Genomic DNA, 16601 nt, shown 5'->3' with positions numbered 1-16601 from the left:
ATACGTTTATTAAATCGTCAAAATATCTCGTACAGAAACAAAATACTTTTAATCAAAAAACCGTTGAAATAAAACATTTATTCCAACGACGTAATGAAAAAAATTTTCAAATAGACTTCACATGCAACTTTTAATTATAATCAAACACTTTATTTGCACCGCATGACTTTTTGCATCCATTCATTGTAATTAAAAGTACGCGCGAAAGAATGAAATTGTTTAAAAAAGATTTTATAAAACGCTTGCACAACTTGTAATTGTATTAGTAAATGATTCAAAAAAACGTATCAAATTTTGAACGTTATTTTTTCTCAGCTTTCACGGTTAAAATTGATTTGTAACATTTATTAAACTGTATATTTTGAACATACTGTGTCGCCTGGGACGCATACTCATTCGCGATATACATATCATCGCGCTTCTCGCAATCGGCAACTTCATCTTCCGCTGTTCTCCAACGCTGCCTGTCAGCGACGGTAACATGTCAGTCACGCGGGTCGTTCGCGTTTCCCCATACTAATTAATATTTCGCTAAGCTAAACCCCCTCAAAATCTCGGAGTATCGTCGAAGCTCAGCGCCGCGCGCGCGTCTCCTTATCTCACACGCGAGCCACGCCGGATTTGGCGTCAGAGACGGAATTCGGCCGGTTGCTGAAAATAGGCCGGTTATCAAAGGGAGATCAAGACTCACCTCCTCCCTGCCTCCCCCCGCCCCACCCCTTGTAATTAGCAATACCAGGCCGAGCGAACGATTCATCAGGCTACCACCTGCCGCGACTTCTCCACGCGACCACGAGGATGCAGCCGCGTAAGTGGGTCAGAGTGCAGGCAAAATCGAGGAAGGGAGTGCGGTCTGGTTAGCCACGTGATCGCTTTGACTTCCTCGCCTATATTCCGACGGACGTCGCGCAGGGGTGTGCGGAAGTGCCTGGTACGCTGCTCGTTGGCGCTCAACCACCACCACCACCACCCGCGCTGCACACGTGTCCAGGAACGTTTCGTTTGCCCTCATTGCCCAGGCTAACGCGACCGTTTTACTAATATCCCTCCATCCTGTACACGTACCCCCAACGTAACAATTAGAAGAGAATACTCGAGAGACTGTCTTATCATAGCGAGAACGATCTACGGGCACTTCCGCTTTCGTCAAGACTGCCCTCAGATTATACTTTGGTACCTTGGGATTTTGCAAGAAAAAGAATTAACGAAGCAATCTTGTAAAAATGCTGTTTATCGCAGCATAAGACAGCGCGACGAGGATGTAAAAGAATTTTCTATGAATCCAAACTTTTCCTGGGTTAGTCTAGACTGATCGATTCCTTTTTAATGACTCGGTGGAACGAATGGAAAGGAAGGGGAGAAACGAGAGAGAGAGATTTCACTAAACGATTTCGCTGATAACACGACGGGGTATCAGCGCGATCTTATTGCTTCTACAGGGGCGCCTTAAAACACCCCTGGGGCGCGCGCCTGCGAAATATCAGATTCTACCACCTGACTCGCGTGTGTCCACGTCGTCGTCGTTCAGTCTTGCCTCCACTTCCATCCGGGCATATTTTTCATCTTCGCCCGAGTAGTCACGGACTACTCGGCTCTCCGCCGCGGTCCTCCGAGGTTGTTGAGCCGTCGATCTCGCGCCGAATACGTTTTACTCTTCTGTATCTGCGAAGGATGTGCTCAGCATTCGGAGAGCATCGAGGATTCAACAGGTATCAGAAGTGGCGCAGTGAGTTTCGTCGTACGCCACAGACTTTTATCGAAAACCAAACACGTGTTCTTCACTCTCGCGTTGTTTGCATCAAGTTCTGTCGTTCTGTCGAGAATTTTATGATAAATGTTAAGACACGTTAGAAAGATACGTTAGAAATGATACGTATAATTCAGCAGTAGATCCTCAGATCCTCAGATTCGACCTAAGCAAAGCATATTCACGAAAGTGGTTTCAGATTAATGTAACGGTGTTTCCTTCGAGCGTGCCTCTTGCCGAAATCCATCGGAGCGATGAAGAACATATGAAAATTAACGAAACGCATCTGCGCGAAAAAGCTTTGCGGTTCTTAGACCCGCTACATGAACGCCAAGGATGGATCGTCTTCAAATCTGGAAAGTACAAGCGAGAACAAGAAGGACAAAAAGGAAAATGTCGAGAACGAAGATGAAAATCCCGGAGAGGAAGTGGTGACAAGGACGGACGCGACAAATTGTGATACCAAATCCCTCGAAGGTATGAAATATTCGTAATTGCCTACTCGAGCTTGAATATAAGTCGTATGTCGTTCGTAATTTTCTTTAAAGAGAAAGCAGACTGCCCGGAAAATAAAAGTGAGCCGTCTTTAGAACTGCCTTTGGAGCCAACCCTTCACGAGCGATTCTTGCGTATCAAGCAGACCGTGAAGGACGCTATAGCTGCCCATCATACTTTTATGATTTACGGCAAGTCACGGGTCATTCGCGATTGCATGCTGAAGCGAGGATGGTGTGAGAAATTTTATCGCAGGAACAGCGGCGGTAATAAATCACGTACAACTTCATAATTACTCTAATGTATCACTCCGCTGCTCTTTACTACATAAAATGCAGCACTCCTCCGCGTTGCGACTCGTACTTAACATTTTGGAAAATAACAATGATTTCAGTCGATCAGCATTTTAGCGTCGACTCCAGCCCGGTGCTCTTGCTGGCTGGTATCGGCGATCTGAAGGATCAGCAAAGCGAACGTCTATTGATATCGAGGATGCTCGCCAATCACACCGTCGACTTCCTGTGGAACACTGGGTCCGATTGGCCCGGATGGCCTGCTCAAGATAACAAAACTACTGTGTTCAATCGATATTGTCGAGCCGGCTTTACATCCAAGGTATCGTCACAGTGCGTCAACTGCATTTAACTTTCGTGACTATTAAACTATCAGTTCACGCATAAATGCGAAATTACTTCTTCGCGAGAGACTGATCGCGAATAGACTTTCTCGAAAACTTTGCGGGACTTTCTATAAAATTGTTTTGTAAAGCATAGAGATGTTTAGATAGGCGATGTAGCGAGATTGGCGAGAACGCACGCTTTTCACGAGCGTGACGGCGAATCATTAGAGGTAAAGCTGCATGTACTTCTTCGAAAATCAATTATTCAGGTGGGCTTGTGTTCAAGCGTCAGGCAAATGCACTGGTATTACGAAGCTGGAGTGGCTAACACTTTGTTTCCGCGTTGTTACAACATATGTCAGAGCGATCAGATGCACGCCTTCATCGACGACTTTCGGTGAGAGTTTGCCGATGACTTAAACAGAGAGTAAATTGTACACTACACGCCCGCGTCGCGGGAGCACTTGGCACGCACAATTGTTGGTAATAAAAGAGATGTTTTGTTAGGCTCACAAGCTGTCTGAGTCTCTTGAAATGGTTGGTGGACAAGGTCAATGCCGAGGACGAAGACGACGTGCGTTCACCAACCGGCACGGTACCTCTCAAGGCACTCGACTTCGCGATCAAGAGATGTAGCGACTACATCAGCGCCCAATCGCACGAGGATATCGATCAAGAGGCTGAGAGGGTCTGGTCTCACCAGTGGGACCAATTTATCACCTGGTACTATCAAATTGTTCGCGGTCAAGCTCTCTTCGTTCGCACCAACGTGCCCTTCAACGTGAGAATATCCGCTGGCAAATACAATCTCATTTTTTTTTCTTCACTTATAGACTGCCACTGTTTATCGCTTGAAAATATGTCGTGCTTGTCAACAGAAATACGTCCTAGCTTCGAAGCACATATTAAAGAAGATGAAGAAGTACTGGCCGCAGATAGACATGGACGGTATGATGAACATGTGGATCTTGAAACCTGGGAACAAGAGTCGGGGACGCGGTATTGTTCTGATAAACAAGCTGGAGGACGTGGTGGCGAAAGTAAATCCAACCGGCAAACCGGACACGCGATATGTCGTGCAGAAATACATCGGTAATGAAACTTTCGGACTAATAATTAACGGAACGCTAGCTAATTAAACACAGGTGTTTGTTTTCAATTCGATCCAGAATAAAAATAACCTGACTACTTCTCTTAGAACGGCCGTTACTGATTCACAACACAAAATTCGACATACGGCAATGGTTCGTCGTGACGTGCGCTCAACCTTTAACTCTCTGGATGTACAGGTACATAAATATATCAAGGATGTTTAGATAAGTCACGACATTCCGTAACATCGCGCACGCCAGAACAATTAACAAGTATACAATCGGGACTCGGCCGTAAGAAATAATAACAGTTTCAAAAGTAGAGTAATAATCAATTTATGCCTTGCTGACATCAAAGCGCGCGATCCTGCTCCCCGGCAGTCAAACTTGCGGATATAAATATCCCGGCGGTATACACGACACAGTGCTATCTGCATTTAATTATCGCTAATAAAATGGCAGACCAAGACAGACTCCGAGCTTTATTGCTTGTTTACAGAGAAAGCTACCTTCGCTTTTGCTCGCAAAAGTTCACCCTGGACGACTTCCACGAGTCGATTCACCTGTGCAATCACGCGATTCAATGCAAATACAATAACTGTGGCGACAGGGACTCTACTCTACCCGTAGACAATATGTGGGACGCCACGACATTCAAGAAATTCCTCAAGTACGATTTGTGTCACATCATACAGTGAGATTTACTCGCGCACTTTCTTAAAATACCTGTTCTACGTAATTACAAGTACTGTTTGTGCAGATTTCGTCTCGTTTTATTTTTTAATAAAACGATATGCGAGAAAACTGATTATCCTATAACTGATTATCCTATAACTGAAAATCCTTCAGATCTCAGGGTCACAATGACGCATGGGACGAGCTGGTCTACCCTGGAATGAAGCAAGGTCTGGTGGGCTCGTTGTTGGCCAGTCAGGAGGCCATGGATCGACGGAAGAACAGTTTCGAACTGTACGGCGCCGACTTTATGGTCATGGAGGACTTTTCCGTGTGGCTGATCGAGATCAACAGTCATCCGGACATGAGCTACTCCACCAGTGTTACTACGCGATTGTGCCGACAAGTGATGGAAGATGCTATTAAAGGTAGTTAACGATCTAGATACTACTACATTCCTTCCAGATTATTATACATGAGACAAATTGTACTTTCGCTGTTACAGTCGTGGTAGACTATCGAGAAGATAAAAATGCGGATACTGGAGATTTTGAGCTAGCATATAGGCAGAGAATGTCGAGCTGCCAGCCATACTTGGGCGCAGCTCTCTCGCTTCAGGGTACTCGTATCACCACCTGCGAGAAGAAATCGAGCCTGCATCAGGATTCCAGATCCAGTCTAGTCGCAAGGTCTCCAATGGTGAGTTAGAAACAAGAGATAATCTTAGCGTTGCTAGATGGAGTATCGATAGTGCTTGATTTATCCATCGTCAGACGAAAAAGAAGTCGATGGTGCATAGCAACATCGGGCCAGTGATCGTCGATCTCATCGAGGAACTTGAGATCCAGCTCGACCAAGAGTTATTCTCTTATTACAATACAGATTCGCCCAAGTCGAGACCAGCACTTCCGGCGACTGCACCGGCAAAGCCTTCGGAGGCATCGAATTCCGGTGATAAAGTGGAAACCGTGGTAAAGAGTACTTCAGCGGGTACAACGTCTATTAACAAAACAAAGTCACCAACTCCATCCAAGACTAACGTCCAGGTAATTATACTTTAGAGAAGAGCGTTTCCGTCTTCAAAAAATTGATGATTATTCAATTTTCTACTAATATATTCCATTATATTTTGTAGAATCACACGAAATCTTCGAATAACGGAAAAAGATCTTCACATAAACCGGCACGAAAATCACGCACTGTCACTGGTACTGCAGGCAGCAGACTGGATACATCTCCAAGACAGACATTGATCTCGAAGATCATGGCTCTTCAGGAACAATCGGCGAACATGGCACCTAAACCTGAGAAACCGTCGACAAAAAATGAGGAGAAGGTTAATATTAATACAAATTCCTCGTCGTAAGCTTAGCGAAGCATTCCCTTTTCCCTGCTTTCTTTGTCAGATCATCAAAACTGCGATGCGAGACGCCGTGAAGAAGTACAAAAGAAACGTGACTAATCGGCCGGAAGTACCGCCACTGCCATCTCTACTTACGCCAACGGCAAAAGTCACCCCTGTATCGACAACGAAGAACAAGAGTCGCGGCTTGCCGAAGAAACAGGCGCATAAAAAAAATAAAATTCTAACGGACATCTCCGACATGTATGCTGTTGGTTTGAGCCTGACCAAATAATCGAAAAGCCTGTCAGTCACTCGTTGCTCGTTATTTTTCTCTTTACTGTTGATCGATTCTCCAATTCTATCTACAAGTGATATATGTATACAACTAATAAATGTTACAATTATACCACTAAAATTCGTATAGTTTTCATCAACAAAAAACAATTTTGGAATATCAAGAAACTCAACAATTTCAATTTAAATTTACATTGCTCGCGAAATTTCCAGTCTGAGAATACTGAGCTGTTTCCATAAACAAGTAAAGCTTTTACCAATATTGGTGCGCTCGATTGTGGAGGCGATAAAACAAAAGCAAAGAAACATCTTATAAGCAATGCGTGCTGAAAAGAATCGAAGACTCACTCGGAGAACAAATAAAAATGACAAGAGATTTTGCCCAAAAGACCGGGTAGAATACCAGGATTTTAGGCATAAAAGGATACAAAGAACGAGAAAAAAAATTGTTTAATACGTTCCCAAAATATCAACGTGAGAGATCAATGAAATTCGAAAATCGGTCTATCAAAATCGTGCGGTAGAAAAATATCTAAATGAGTCATTGAAGAAGACAATAAACAGACACAGATAACAAAGAAAAAAAATTTAACCGAATAAAACACAAATTAAAAAATCTTGTATTTAACGTGTAATTAAACTTGAATTTAAGAACACACGATATATCTTCGCTTGTTGGTCGTGAGTAAGGATTCACGTAATGTGAATGTAGGTCATCGAGTCGCACGATAATCGATAAGAGTAAAACGGAAGCAGTAAATTGTTGCTCTGGCAGTAAATTGTCAAGTCCGGAAACCAAATTTCGCGTGCGTGTAAAAGAACATTCGAATGAAAAGGAAAAATCTAGCAGCGCAATTTTTGCAACCACGAAATTTAAACGTAAAATGCATTGCGACAGTGACAGTTCGGTAGTTTGCACAGACAGTCAGTATAAATGGCAGATAACTTTATCCTCGAAAAATTGCACGATCAAGAAACATTTCGAAGGTTGGCAGGTAGGCATCGTCGATAGAGAATTCATTACAGATATATCCATTACTTATGTATTTCCGTGATGCATTTTACTGTTAGCATCGTCGCTTTATAAACTCGTAGATTTCGTCACAAAATGCCATCAACGGCGAAAAAGATTTGCGATTGACTTTAACAGTTCCAAAGTTGGAGATTAATTCGCAATGCACAGTCGAGACGACCAAAACCGCGGATGCCGAGATTTGTTGCAATCGCGAGGACCTCGAAGAATTGTTAGAAGCGGAGGACGAAGATAGCGATCGGGCAGGCGGAAACATAATACTGACAGATTATTTGAAATTGATAAGAAATGACGAAACCAGAATAAATCTCCTGCTAAAAATTTTGACGAAAGCCGTGAACGAGCATAAATGCTATGTGATTTGCGGCACGTTTCCGGCTCTGAGGAAACCGATGACGGGCAGAGGCTGGATCGAGAAAAGAGCTATTAGGAAAATGATGTCAATCGCCCCTAATGCGTACGAAGGTCGTATGTTTTATTTCGACTCGTAGTCGTTAAGTCAATTTGAAAGCCGGTGTCTCACTTTCAGACGGTTTACTGCAAATAGAAAAATTGCTCCGGACTCCTGCGAATTTTATATGGTATATAAATAAGAGACCTATCGCAAGAACGAACGATCAGATAATCGTGAATAAATTCGCTGGTAGTTATTTTACGTCCAAGGTAATTTGATTCTTAAACGCATACGAATTGCAGAGTGTGTTTTAAATTTAAATTGGCGATATATTTAGGTTGACATGTGTAACAATATGGAAAAAGCCGTTTGGTTTTACGAAGCCGGTGTATCAAACATACAATTTCCTCGATGCTACAATTTCTACCAAGTACGTACGCGTCGCGTGTCCGTGTGCGTATACGTGTGAATTACAATGTTAAAATATTAATACGTACGTTACATTAACGCCGAGTTATTTGAATAGTCGGCGCAGATGGAGGAGTTCATACAGGATTATCACATCACTGCATGTTTCGGGATTTTAAAGTGGTTCTCGCTGCTCGCCAGCTCGATAGGACCGAAGAACACCTGGTCCCCGAATGGAACAATCCCCGTGAATGCGATTTCGTTCGCCCTGGAACGCTGTGTAGAACACATGAGGTAAACAATATTAGTCGCGCTGCAAAAGTTATATAAATGTCGCTACGAGATATTTTCAGCATTCAAATACACGAGGACATAGACCGCAAAGATCACGACACGCCTCTTTCTGCCTGGCATCAATTTTTAGTCTGGTACCACGATGTAATATACAAGCGTGCTTTATTGAAAGAAACCGACAAAGTTGATATAAATGTACGTACAAACGCTGTAATGCAATTTTCCTTTTTTAAACAGTGTATAAAACCTTGGAAAAAAAAGCAGAACACAATGGTTAAACAATTTCTGGAACTTGCAGGAGCTTGTAGCGTCTGCGAGCAATGTAGTGAAAGCAATGATAAAGTACCGACCGCAAAACAAGATCGACGGTATACGAAATATATGGATTTTAAAGCCAGGCGACGATAGCTTAGGACGCGGAATTGTTCTGAAAAGTTCTTTGGTCGACATCATCGCCAAGGTGAGCCAAGCGGCGAAAGAAAACATCGAGTATGTCGTGCAGAAATACATAGGCACGTATCATTTGCATTTAACGTGATACAAGATATAGAATAAAGAACAGTATTTTAAGCGGGATTATTCATTAGTCACATTTGCAATTACAATTTACAGAGCGACCACTGCTTGTTCACAAGACAAAAGTAGATATCAGGCAGTGGTTTCTGATAACCAATACACAACCTCTCGTCGTGTGGATGTACAAGTACACTCCGTTTTCTTAATTTTGCCAATTTATGCAACAAAACGTTTAATAACTCAAGTTAATCCGATTAGGGATATTTTAATACGATTTGCTTCGAAAGATTTCACCCTCGGTGATTTTCACGAGTCCATTCACTTGTGCAACACGACGGTACAGCTCAAGTATCGAAAGTTGCCGAGATGTAATTCCGACTTACCCGAGCAACGTCACTGGAATCTCCAAGACTTCAGGGATTATCTTCAGTACTTGTCATATTTTCTGTTGCAAGAAATTACAAGCTATGCGTTCAATCAATTTAACCGATTTAGATCGCGCGGTGAAGAATTGGCTTGGGAAAAGATTATCAGGCCGGGAATAAAGCAAAATCTGATAGGAGCTCTTCTGGCGTCGCAGGATAATATGGTAAATCGTAAGAACAGCTTTCAATTGTACGGTGCTGATTTCGTGGTGGCCGATGACTTTTCGGTGTGGCTATTGGAAATTAATACAAATCCACGATTGCATCCGCCGAGCAGCGAAGTCACCGCGAAGCTCTATCCGGAAGTCATTGAAGATGCAATGAAAGGTATGCTGATTAAAGAAATGAAAATATATATTATACAAAAAGTTACATTATTATATAAATTTCAATCGTTAGTGGTCCTAGATCGGCGTAAAAATAAAAAGGTATCGTACGGAAAGTTCGAATGTATCTACAAGCAACGCAACCCGTTTTGCGGCGTCAATATTTTGGGACAAGGCACGAGTCTCGGCATTCGTGGCAAGGGCTTATTCGTTACGTCGAAATCCTAACAACTGTAAAGTAACATTAAGTAATATCGCCGAAATTCATCTGTCGGCAAAGTCTATTTTGCAAGTAATAGAATTGTTTCAATCTCCGTCATAATCCGCCCGGTAACGCGAGCAATTTCGTATTAGCATATAAACAAGGTGTCACAAATCGCCATGTGCATCTATAAAGAAGCACGTTCGTGCCTCTCCCTTCTTAACGCTAGATCTTGCATTCGCGATGTAGGAAAATAATCGTAGGGCAGTAATTTATTAAAAACGTGTTTATGATACAAGTAACAATGTTGTAGGTATACAATCCTATATAGACAAAATGTTTATCTTCTTACGGGTCAATGCGTTACACATTGTTACACGGTTAACGTAGATAGGATTATGTCACGTTCTATGTCCACATTCATTACTCATGTACAAAATCTCTCAGTTTTATAATTTTTAAGAGCGTTGTGTAATTTAATTTTGTTCCAAACATATTCCATTTTACCGTTTAATAGAATAAATATATACTGCATCAGATCAAAACGATGATAGGTATTCAGACAGTAAAATCTTGTAATGTAATTGTAAAATAGATATCTAGTTTCTTTTACAGTACTTTCAAGAAAATCATTGTTATAACATACGTTTATTATTTTCTAAAGTTGTCCACAAAAAGAAACTATTAGGAAAAGAAAAATAATGTGATCGTATCTTCCATAATAACTTCACTCGACCAATTTAAAAGTACAAACAATTAATTTGCCATTATTGCAACATGATCTAATGTGATATATGTGATTTATTCGCTGAAATAAAATAGATTTTTACCGAGACGGCAATACCTACGATGTACAAATAGCGTGTATATAAATCATGGAATACATCTGCACATGGGCTAGAGATATGCTTATATCAGAAAGAACGAATCAAACGTATGGAAAAGTATGATGTATAAAATTCAAAATTGTTTGATAAATTAAAAGTACTTACATGACCGTCGCGATATAATTTTGTACATAAAAAAAAATTTATATTCGCTCATACAGATGTTAGCATAATCTCACGTAACATGAAATCCCATCCTGTATCGGCGTTGAAATCTGACAAGACGAGAACTGATTATTTGATTCTGATGTATAATCACAATCAAATAAAATTCAATCTTGTTTGACTTCAACGATCGCTTTGAATACATTAGGGTGAGCTTTGTATCTTATGTTACTGAACTTATCTATGTACCTGTATAGATATAGCTATATACCTGCACAGCTACAGTCTATAACTGTTCTCGTGAATCAAGTACGAAAGCTGACAAGATTTCGTGTACATATCACATGTAAATCTGAATGAAACAATACAAATACTAAACTTACGTAACTGATTTTAGCGAAAAGGATAACTTAGGCCTTGAATTATTCTTGCCTAAGATCCTCTTTTGCTCCTCCTTAACGCGTTTCTCGTGTTCCTTCCTCATCTTTTGCCTCTCCTCTTCCATTAACCGTTGTTCTTCAACCATGGCCAATCTTTCCTCAGCCTGAGGTTAAATACGCATTAATTGCATATCACTTCGCACGGACATTTCATCAGTCACGTTAACATTGACATACCAATTTCTTCTGTGCTTCCTCTATCTTTCTGTTGTTCTCCTCCATAATCCTCTCTAGTTCCTCACGCTTCTTCCGCTCTTCCTCCTACAATGACAATGAAATAGGTTTACACAAAGCAATGATGTTGTTGATCACCATCTGTTGTTACATCGTTCGAAATCATAGTGCTGTTATGTCAACAGCCTAGTGTTACACATCCTAAGAACCTTTATGCAGGAAAGTTTGGGATATATGAAATTTTAAGAACGGATTCCGAAAAAAGGATGGCTTATCAAGAGAGATAATCACAAAGAGTGACAGAAGACGTATGTCGAAACATAGTTCCTTCTTTTGTGTCAAGTGTATTCCTTTTAGGTCCCAGCAAACGCTGTTTTTCTGTATACAGACTGTCCAAAGGAAAGTACAATGATTTAGGATGTTACTTAAACACGAGAGAAAAAAAAATGAATTTCTTACAGCTTTATACAAATTAGTGTGCATGCAAGAACGTACATGAAGTTGCCATTTTTTCCTTTCGCGAACGCGATTCCGCAACGTTCCGATAAGTGCATAATAAAAACTCAACGTGACAAGTGTGTACGTGTATGTGTGTACGTGGCTGTGTAATGTTATATGTAACATTATATCTATAGGCGAGATTTCTAAATGAGGTCTGTATATAATAATTCAGAAACTAATACCCTACGGTACATTTATATGAATGGTTGTTGCCATCCGCCTGACCTGTCGATGGAAATTCGTTGTGTCCCATGGTAATAATGTTTAGCGAATCTATAAAATGAACCCTAACATATGGTCTCTCTGGCACAAAGTGTTGAAACAAAGAACGATGATAATAATATCGGTATAAAATGAATTATGAATATATAAATTGGATAATACCTGAATGAAGCTCACGCCACCACGTACGGGATGCCTTCTTCATCGAGAATCAATCAGCAGTGAGTAAAAAACCGGCATCTTCTGTTGGTAGTCAGTAAGGAAGGTGACCTATATATCGCTAGGTCGTGCTTTGTCGCTATGGGATTCTAATTCTGCCCCCTCTTAAAGTCTCTACTTCTCCCTTTCGAACCAATTTTTGTTCCCAAACTTGTAGAAATATACACACTCGGTGCAAATCCAATGTGCAAAGCAATGAGAGTATAATCTCTAACAAATTTGTAATCAGGAGTGTTGCCCAGTCGAGTGAGCTGACTTCTCAAAGGTAAAAGTACACAATTGTGCGTAAAAACGTAATAGCAAATAAGTTCCTAATCAACGAAATAAAATTTTAAAAAAAAGGTCTGTGACGTATCTAGATGTTCCTGACACGCAAATTAAGTAATAGGATGCTTCGCTACAATTTCTAAGTGATCTACGAAACACGAGCGGAAATTAGAAATTCAAATTAAAAAATGGAACGTGGTACGAATTAATTGTCAAACATCACTGCGTTAATCTTTTGAAATCGAAAGAGATAATGCTAATATTCGTAATTTTTCGTAAGCAAGATGAAATGATGCAAGAATAAATTATATTTAAAAAAAATGATACTTTCACACATTTCAGTACATCTGCATGTACATCGTAATTCTAATTGTACGAACGTAATTAAATAAAAAAAAGGTCTAAATTAACAGTGGATTGCAAATTCAATCTTCTTATTTATAGTTAACATTTAACATAGACGTTTTGTGCGATATCAGTAACGTATAGATCACTACAGCGATTCAACTGACAGTAACAACTGCTCAGGGAAGAACATTACTTTCCTATGGTTTCGTATAAAAATAACTTTATTTCAGACTCAAGAAAAGCTTCTCTTGCTCAATAAATTACAAAGTTTGGGATTGTTACTTCTTCTTTTTTTTTCCTTTTAAATAATATCTTCTCTGTTCTGCTCTCTTAGAGACTGCATGATGTGATAATGTGGACAGTCGCACACGCGAACATTTTTCTTTTTTTTAAACTAGCTCGAGTAAGTATATAAGAAGCCTGATACAGGTAGACTCGCCAACATACACAACAATTTTAGAAACTGCGAGCGAGACACCGCCGATCGAGACGCATCGGAGCAGTTTGAGCGCAATTTCTAGAATTGTTGACACGAACGTTCAATTCAGATATCGTGTGATGAAAAAGGTTATAATGTTGTACAGAGATATATAAATATATATATATATATACATGGTACAAACAATTTGATCATAAATAACCGATACATGCGCCTGTGTAGCAGCATTTCTTTCATAATAATATAAAAGTACAGCTTCTCAACAACGCGACCTCGGTGGATGTTGAGAAGTCGAAGCAGTGTGGTCTCCCCCGCTTGATTTCTCATGACAGAGCCGCGAACCACAATGCTTCTAGCCCAAACGCTGTGATCACAAATTGTAGCTAATAGACTCGACTGCGCTAGTTCCTAGAGACGGTACAATTTGCAGATCCTGTAGCTCTGAGACGTGAATATTCAAGTACATACGCAAAGAGATTCGCAAATTGCACTTGGTCCGACCTAACGACTACAATAACGCCTCGACATATTATCCCTTCGTTCACCGACTTACAGACTTGGCATTCTGTAAGCCTCGACGCAACGTAGTCCCCCTTGAAATTGACACGCGACAATATAAATAACGCCAACTAGTGTTACTCCTTGCGGTAATACATTTCTAGGTAAACTTCTTGCTCGATTTCGAAACAGCCTCGCTAGAGAAGTACTAGGATTTGTCCATCCTGCTGATCGTAACAGCGCTTGGGCTATCACTGGCCAATATTTCTACAGATAGATCTTACCTCTCTTCGTTTCTCCTCCTCACGTAGTTTCGCCTGTCTCCACTCCATCTCCTCCATCATCTGACGCTCCATAGCCCTCTTGGCTTCTTCCACCCGCCTCTGCACCTCCGCGTCAATTTCCTCCTTACGCTTCTCAAGCTCCTCTTCCACCCGCTTCTGTACAAGCTCTTCTATACGTTTGGCCGCTTCCTCCTCCACCATCTTCTGCTCCACCTCGCGCTGACGTCTGCAGACAGATAAGCAGCGATCTTCTTCCAGGGCACCGTTTTCTCAATCGCTTTCTCGTACAGAAGTGAAGTTAATAGCATGCCAAATCTGAATTAGACTTGAAAAAAAGGGTTGCGACTCTCTTGGAATCCGCAATAATTACTTGGCACGAACTCGTCAAGTTTGCAGAAAATTTGCAGAGTGCAGCGACAAGAGAGATGTTATCGGAAAGACTTGGTACTTGCATACATCAAGCATGTTTCTCTTTACTTGCAAAAACACATATTACGGTAAACCGCTGAGCTCCGAGTAGGTAAACCACCACCATGAAATAATTGCACATTCTTACCCGACCGTGCTCGTGGTGAAGATTTTGTTCATTAATTCTTTCTTTTTCCTGACAACATAATTAAAAAAAAACAAAACAGCGTATAACAAAAACGTGTGGATTAGGCAAAAAAATTAATAAGTATGTTCCGCTTGATACGCAGCAGGGAGGAAAAGCCAGCCGAAGATGAGACAAGAAGAGGAGGGTAGAACGGAGAGCTTGGGGAAATCGTAGACACAGAAGATAGACCCAGTATACGTGTTCCCAACGTGTCACAAACATAACAGACAGAGAGGCAAAATGGAGTGGCCGCAGGAGGCACGAGAGGGAGCGAGAGACAAAACATTGTCTGCGCAGGACAATATTTTGCCTCTCGCTCCCTCTCGTGCCCCCTGCGGCCACTCTATTTTGCCTCTCTGTTATGTTTGTGACAACTTTTCTTAGGGAAATGAATGGGCATCGTCTATGAGGAAAACCTATTGATAATTTCGTTCTTTTCCTAATGCGGACTATCAAGGGGAACATTGTCATTTAACTGGGTATACCTCTGCCGTTCCATCTCCGCCAGCCTCTCCACCTCGTCCATCTTCCGATCCCTGTCCCTGTACATGCGCTTCTTGTGGCTGACGATGTGCACGTCGTCCGACACATCCGAGCCGGTGCTGGACGACGCCGAATGGGATCGTTTCCTAAACGAACAAGAGCACCGTTAATCACCCATGGGAGTTAATGGGTCCATAATACAAGCAAGAGGCGTCACCGAGCGACAGTTTGCTCTCAAGCGACGGATAAACATTTTTACACAGAGTTTTCCTCGGCGAAGGCTGCGGCCCGCTCGATGCCGCAAATGCCTCCCCTATTTGTTTTCTCAGTAAAGAAAAACGTGGACCGCGGGGCTGAAGCGACCGGACGCAACATAGAGCAGCGACAGAATCGAAAACGTAGGTTAGGCGCGCGTGAGACCGAGCGTCGAGGTGCAAGGCCTCTCGAGTCTGCGAGATACTGTGTTTTCTATTTATCTCCCCGTCGTCGCGAGCACGCCGTAAAACGCACGGGGGCCCCCCCCCCGAGACAAGATGGCCGCGCGTACGGCCGTACGAGATCGGGCGACCGCTCGACGAGCGGAAGCGCGAGCGCGCGGCGGAGATCCGCGCCGCCGGTCGTCGGCGAGCACGGCCACTGCTCACCTGGACTTGGAGCCGCGCTCCTTCGGCTTGTCCGAGTACTTGTTGTTGGAGTGCTTCTCGCGCGACTTGGACCGCTTGCGCGAGTGCTTGCTCTTGTGACGCCGCCTGCTCGGCGACTTCGACCGCGAGCGCGACCGGCCCATCTCCCCAGGCACGAGCTTCTCCGTCCTTGAGCCGCCGGGTGTAGCCGCGATCTCGTCGAGTGCCGGCCCTGCCGCCCTGGACGCGAGTCCGCGCGAATTCACCGCTGCGAGAGGAGACCAGCGACCGCCGGGCAACAACAGGCAACAACACCGTCTACGCCTCGTCGAGTGCGCAACACTCAACTGGCGGCCATGTTTAAATCGCGATGCTGCGCGCGCACGATGCTCCCAGTTGCCCCTCGGAGCATGGACGTCGACACAGACGTCCGAGCGTGCGGAGCTGAAGCGCCGCCTACGCTCGCTCCGATATGTAGAGCCCGTGGGCCGTGTTGGCTCCCTCTGGAGCCAGGAGCCGTTAACAGAATAATAATAATCCGACGTAGAGCTCTCTCTGGATATTCAACATTTCGTGCGCGAGCGTGGGACCGGCGACTCGCGTTTTGAACGTAACTGCGAGGCACGAAAAATACCAAGTAACGTAAGATTGC

At 42.6% G+C, this 16601-nt stretch overlaps 4 protein-coding genes across 10 annotated transcripts; 3 read left to right on the top strand and 1 right to left on the bottom strand.

The window, feature by feature from the left end:
* The first annotated feature begins 975 nt into the window (after positions 1-975).
* On the top strand, positions 976-6492 carry LOC105567186 (tubulin glycylase 3A-like). Of its 5 annotated transcripts, none has more exons than XM_012021827.1 (14): positions 976-1709; positions 1947-2224; positions 2296-2520; positions 2637-2857; positions 3026-3258; positions 3369-3642; positions 3740-3953; positions 4060-4150; positions 4452-4622; positions 4802-5055; positions 5133-5326; positions 5401-5673; positions 5763-5963; positions 6034-6492. In XM_012021827.1, the coding sequence occupies exons 2-14, from the start codon at positions 2071-2073 to the stop codon at positions 6262-6264; spliced, it is 2736 nt and encodes a 911-aa protein (XP_011877217.1). In that variant the 5' UTR covers positions 976-1709; positions 1947-2070; the 3' UTR covers positions 6265-6492. The 5 variants fall into 5 exon arrangements, with proteins under 5 accessions (XP_011877217.1, XP_011877218.1, XP_011877216.1 ...); XM_012021828.1 differs by having other exon boundaries at positions 976-1726; positions 2296-2508; XM_012021826.1 differs by having other exon boundaries at positions 976-1726.
* A 658-nt stretch (positions 6493-7150) lies between these two features.
* LOC105567214 lies at positions 7151-7999 on the top strand. The gene is made up of 2 exons (XM_012021890.1): positions 7151-7309; positions 7362-7999. Exons 1-2 carry the CDS (start codon positions 7151-7153, stop codon positions 7788-7790), a joined length of 588 nt encoding a protein of 195 aa, XP_011877280.1. The 3' UTR covers positions 7791-7999.
* A 141-nt stretch (positions 8000-8140) lies between these two features.
* On the top strand, positions 8141-11232 carry LOC105567184 (tubulin glycylase 3A-like). 2 transcript variants are annotated; one of them, XM_012021823.1, is made up of 7 exons: positions 8141-8395; positions 8455-8590; positions 8694-8907; positions 9008-9098; positions 9170-9340; positions 9407-9663; positions 9736-11232. In XM_012021823.1, the coding sequence occupies exons 1-7, from the start codon at positions 8229-8231 to the stop codon at positions 9888-9890; spliced, it is 1191 nt and encodes a 396-aa protein (XP_011877213.1). In that variant the 5' UTR covers positions 8141-8228; the 3' UTR covers positions 9891-11232. The 2 variants fall into 2 exon arrangements, with proteins under 2 accessions (XP_011877213.1, XP_011877212.1); XM_012021822.1 differs by having other exon boundaries at positions 9170-9663.
* On the bottom strand, positions 10136-16298 carry LOC105567185 (UPF0430 protein CG31712). 2 transcript variants are annotated; one of them, XM_012021824.1, is made up of 6 exons: positions 15971-16298; positions 15329-15472; positions 14805-14852; positions 14249-14474; positions 11474-11557; positions 10136-11400 (listed from the first exon to the last, which is right to left on the bottom strand). In XM_012021824.1, the coding sequence occupies exons 1-6, from the start codon at positions 16111-16113 to the stop codon at positions 11236-11238; spliced, it is 810 nt and encodes a 269-aa protein (XP_011877214.1). In that variant the 5' UTR covers positions 16114-16298; the 3' UTR covers positions 10136-11235. The 2 variants fall into 2 exon arrangements, with proteins under 2 accessions (XP_011877214.1, XP_011877215.1); XM_012021825.1 differs by lacking the exon at positions 14805-14852 and having other exon boundaries at positions 15971-16292.
* Positions 16299-16601: the final 303 nt, after the last annotated feature.

The sequence above is a fragment of the Vollenhovia emeryi genome, unplaced genomic scaffold (genome assembly GCF_000949405.1).
Source record: "Vollenhovia emeryi isolate VEMERY1.0 unplaced genomic scaffold, V.emery_V1.0 DF939140.1, whole genome shotgun sequence".
Lineage (NCBI taxonomy): Eukaryota > Metazoa > Arthropoda > Insecta > Hymenoptera > Formicidae > Vollenhovia > Vollenhovia emeryi.
Note: the sequence above shows the minus strand (reverse complement) of the source record. Positions and strands in the feature narration are given on the sequence as shown.

What these genes read in the sequence shown, in the direction of transcription:
- LOC105567186 (XM_012021827.1), top strand. Translation starts at nt 2,071, where the DNA reads ATGAACGCCAAGGATGGATCGTCTTCAAATCTGGAAAGTACAAGCGAG. An exon ending in TTAACTCTCTGGATGTACAG is followed by an intron (nt 4,151 to 4,451) that starts GTACATAAATAT and finishes GCTTGTTTACAG; the next exon opens with AGAAAGCTACCTTCGCTTTT. An exon ending in ACATTCAAGAAATTCCTCAA is followed by an intron (nt 4,623 to 4,801) that starts GTACGATTTGTG and finishes AAAATCCTTCAG; the next exon opens with ATCTCAGGGTCACAATGACG.
- LOC105567185 (XM_012021824.1), bottom strand. Translation starts at nt 16,113, where the DNA reads ATGGGCCGGTCGCGCTCGCGGTCGAAGTCGCCGAGCAGGCGGCGTCAC. An exon ending in GAGCGCGGCTCCAAGTCCAG is followed by an intron (nt 15,473 to 15,970) that starts GTGAGCAGTGGC and finishes TTGTTCGTTTAG; the next exon opens with GAAACGATCCCATTCGGCGT. An exon ending in AGGAGGAGAAACGAAGAGAG is followed by an intron (nt 11,558 to 14,248) that starts GTAAGATCTATC and finishes TTGTCATTGTAG; the next exon opens with GAGGAAGAGCGGAAGAAGCG.
- LOC105567214 (XM_012021890.1), top strand. Translation starts at nt 7,151, where the DNA reads ATGCATTGCGACAGTGACAGTTCGGTAGTTTGCACAGACAGTCAGTAT. An exon ending in CAGATATATCCATTACTTAT is followed by an intron (nt 7,310 to 7,361) that starts GTATTTCCGTGA and finishes ATAAACTCGTAG; the next exon opens with ATTTCGTCACAAAATGCCAT.
- LOC105567184 (XM_012021822.1), top strand. Translation starts at nt 8,229, where the DNA reads ATGGAGGAGTTCATACAGGATTATCACATCACTGCATGTTTCGGGATT. An exon ending in CTCGTCGTGTGGATGTACAA is followed by an intron (nt 9,099 to 9,169) that starts GTACACTCCGTT and finishes TAATCCGATTAG; the next exon opens with GGATATTTTAATACGATTTG. An exon ending in CATTGAAGATGCAATGAAAG is followed by an intron (nt 9,664 to 9,735) that starts GTATGCTGATTA and finishes TTCAATCGTTAG; the next exon opens with TGGTCCTAGATCGGCGTAAA.